The sequence below is a fragment of the Olea europaea genome, chromosome 23 (assembly GCF_002742605.1).
Source record: "Olea europaea var. sylvestris chromosome 23, O_europaea_v1, whole genome shotgun sequence".
Lineage (NCBI taxonomy): Eukaryota > Viridiplantae > Streptophyta > Magnoliopsida > Lamiales > Oleaceae > Olea > Olea europaea.
In genome coordinates, this window is record NC_036259.1 from 7,748,219 (window position 1) to 7,749,876 (window position 1,658).

The following is a 1,658-nucleotide window of genomic DNA, read 5'->3' on the forward strand; positions in this document are numbered from 1 at the left end:
AAAATGAAAATACTTTGAATAAAACTCTATTTTAACGTCCTAATTATACTTTATTTCTATCAGTATTGTATCTTCATCGTTCAGATCTTTGAGTTTTCCTTCTGCAACATATGACTTTCTTATGCATTCCATTTTGTTCTTGTAGCTACCTAAGCTGCTACTAATTTCACGTGCCATTTTAGCAGTTTCATGAAAATTCTAACCTAGGGGTATTTGCATTATGGAGCTGCTTTTTGCCTCTTATGAAGCTTTGAATATTTGTAACACTATCTCACTTTTTATAAATATGATTGGCTTTTTCTAGAAGAAAAGAATGCAAAATTGTGGGTGCTCAAGTTTCTCTTGAATATCTACTATCTGCAATTTTTGGTACATGAATGATTTAGATTCATTTCCACTGATGATATTAAGTATAACTTCTTGTATTCAGAAGATTCTAACTCGAATTCAGGAGTGCAAATTTAATGAATGAAGGATCCGCCTGAAAATATTCAAAGATTTTATGGAATAAAAGGAAAATTTTGAACTCCCTTTAACTTCTTTTAACGAATTCCTCTTTGAGTTTCTGACATATAAATGTTCGTTTAGGAAATTTTAGGATGTGATTTTATTATTTACTTTATTGAGATAAACCATTATCCTGTTTATCTCCAGATGCTGAATAAGATCTTATGAAATGTGAAGAACTTTTCTAGCAAATTGTAGCAATTATTATTGGTCGACTTATTTTCTTTAAAATTGAATTTTCTTCCAGAGCGATATGCTGACTTTTGCAGCATGCCTATTTTTCAGGTTATCCCGGGAGAGGTTGTCCAGGCTCTCTTTTTAGCTTGTAAAAGTGGTAATTTTGACTTGGCAAACAAGGAAGTGAGTAATTTGATAGCCGAAGGATATCCAGTTTCTCAGATGCTTTCTCAGGTCTCATTGTTTCTGCATTATTACCAGTTTGTTAATTATGTTTAGTGCTAAATGCTAATTTAGGTGCTTTTTTATTATTTTATTTTATTTTATTTTTTTGTTTTCCAGTTGTATGACGTGGTTGTTGAGGCGGATAATATATCAGATGAGCAGAAAGCAAGAATATGCAAGAAATTTGCTGAAGCAGATAAGGTAGCTATTCTCAAATAGTTTCACTTAGTGCAAGCACTTTGCACCTTTGTCTGTTACTTTCTGGGTTTTATTTATTTATTTATTTTTATTTTTATGCCATACGGTGAGTCAAGATTTGAGAAATGTATACGCTCTTTATCAAGTAATTGGATGTTCCGTTGTGTTTCTGGAGTCTGAGTTTTGGACTTAATATGTAAACTAGCTAGCTTTCAGGTATTTCCAATTATCATCTAATACAGCAGCATTATTTAAAATAGGTCCTGGACAGGATGAGCTGAGAAATGGCTCTAGAATTTTTGTTCTTAACTATGGAAAATTCCCAAGTCATATTGTCCTTTTCTTGCCTTGTTCAGAATTTTAAGAGACAGTAACACTTTATTATTCACGCATCTGTGGCGTTCGCAGTGTCTTATAGATGGAGCGGATGAGTATTTGCAGCTGTTGGATGTGGCAAGCAATACGATGCGTGCACTTTGCAACATGCCACAAGATTTTTCCTCGGGGTATTAGGTAGCTATCTTCCTGTTAATGTGGAAAGCAAACCTTTC

General features: G+C 33.4%; 1 protein-coding gene across 1 annotated transcript in view; it reads left to right on the top strand.

Annotated features, from left to right (window-relative positions):
• LOC111371985 (replication factor C subunit 2-like) overlaps positions 1-1,652 on the top strand; it is a 5,953-nt gene extending 4,301 nt beyond the window's left edge. Inside the window, exons 5-7 of the mRNA XM_022994125.1 lie at positions 706-918; positions 1,027-1,110; positions 1,516-1,652. Of these exons, the coding sequence (XP_022849893.1) occupies positions 706-918; positions 1,027-1,110; positions 1,516-1,620 (402 nt within the window). The 3' untranslated portion in view covers positions 1,621-1,652. The remainder of the gene's footprint in view (positions 1-705; positions 919-1,026; positions 1,111-1,515) is intronic.
• The last annotated feature ends 6 nt before the right edge of the window (positions 1,653-1,658 follow it).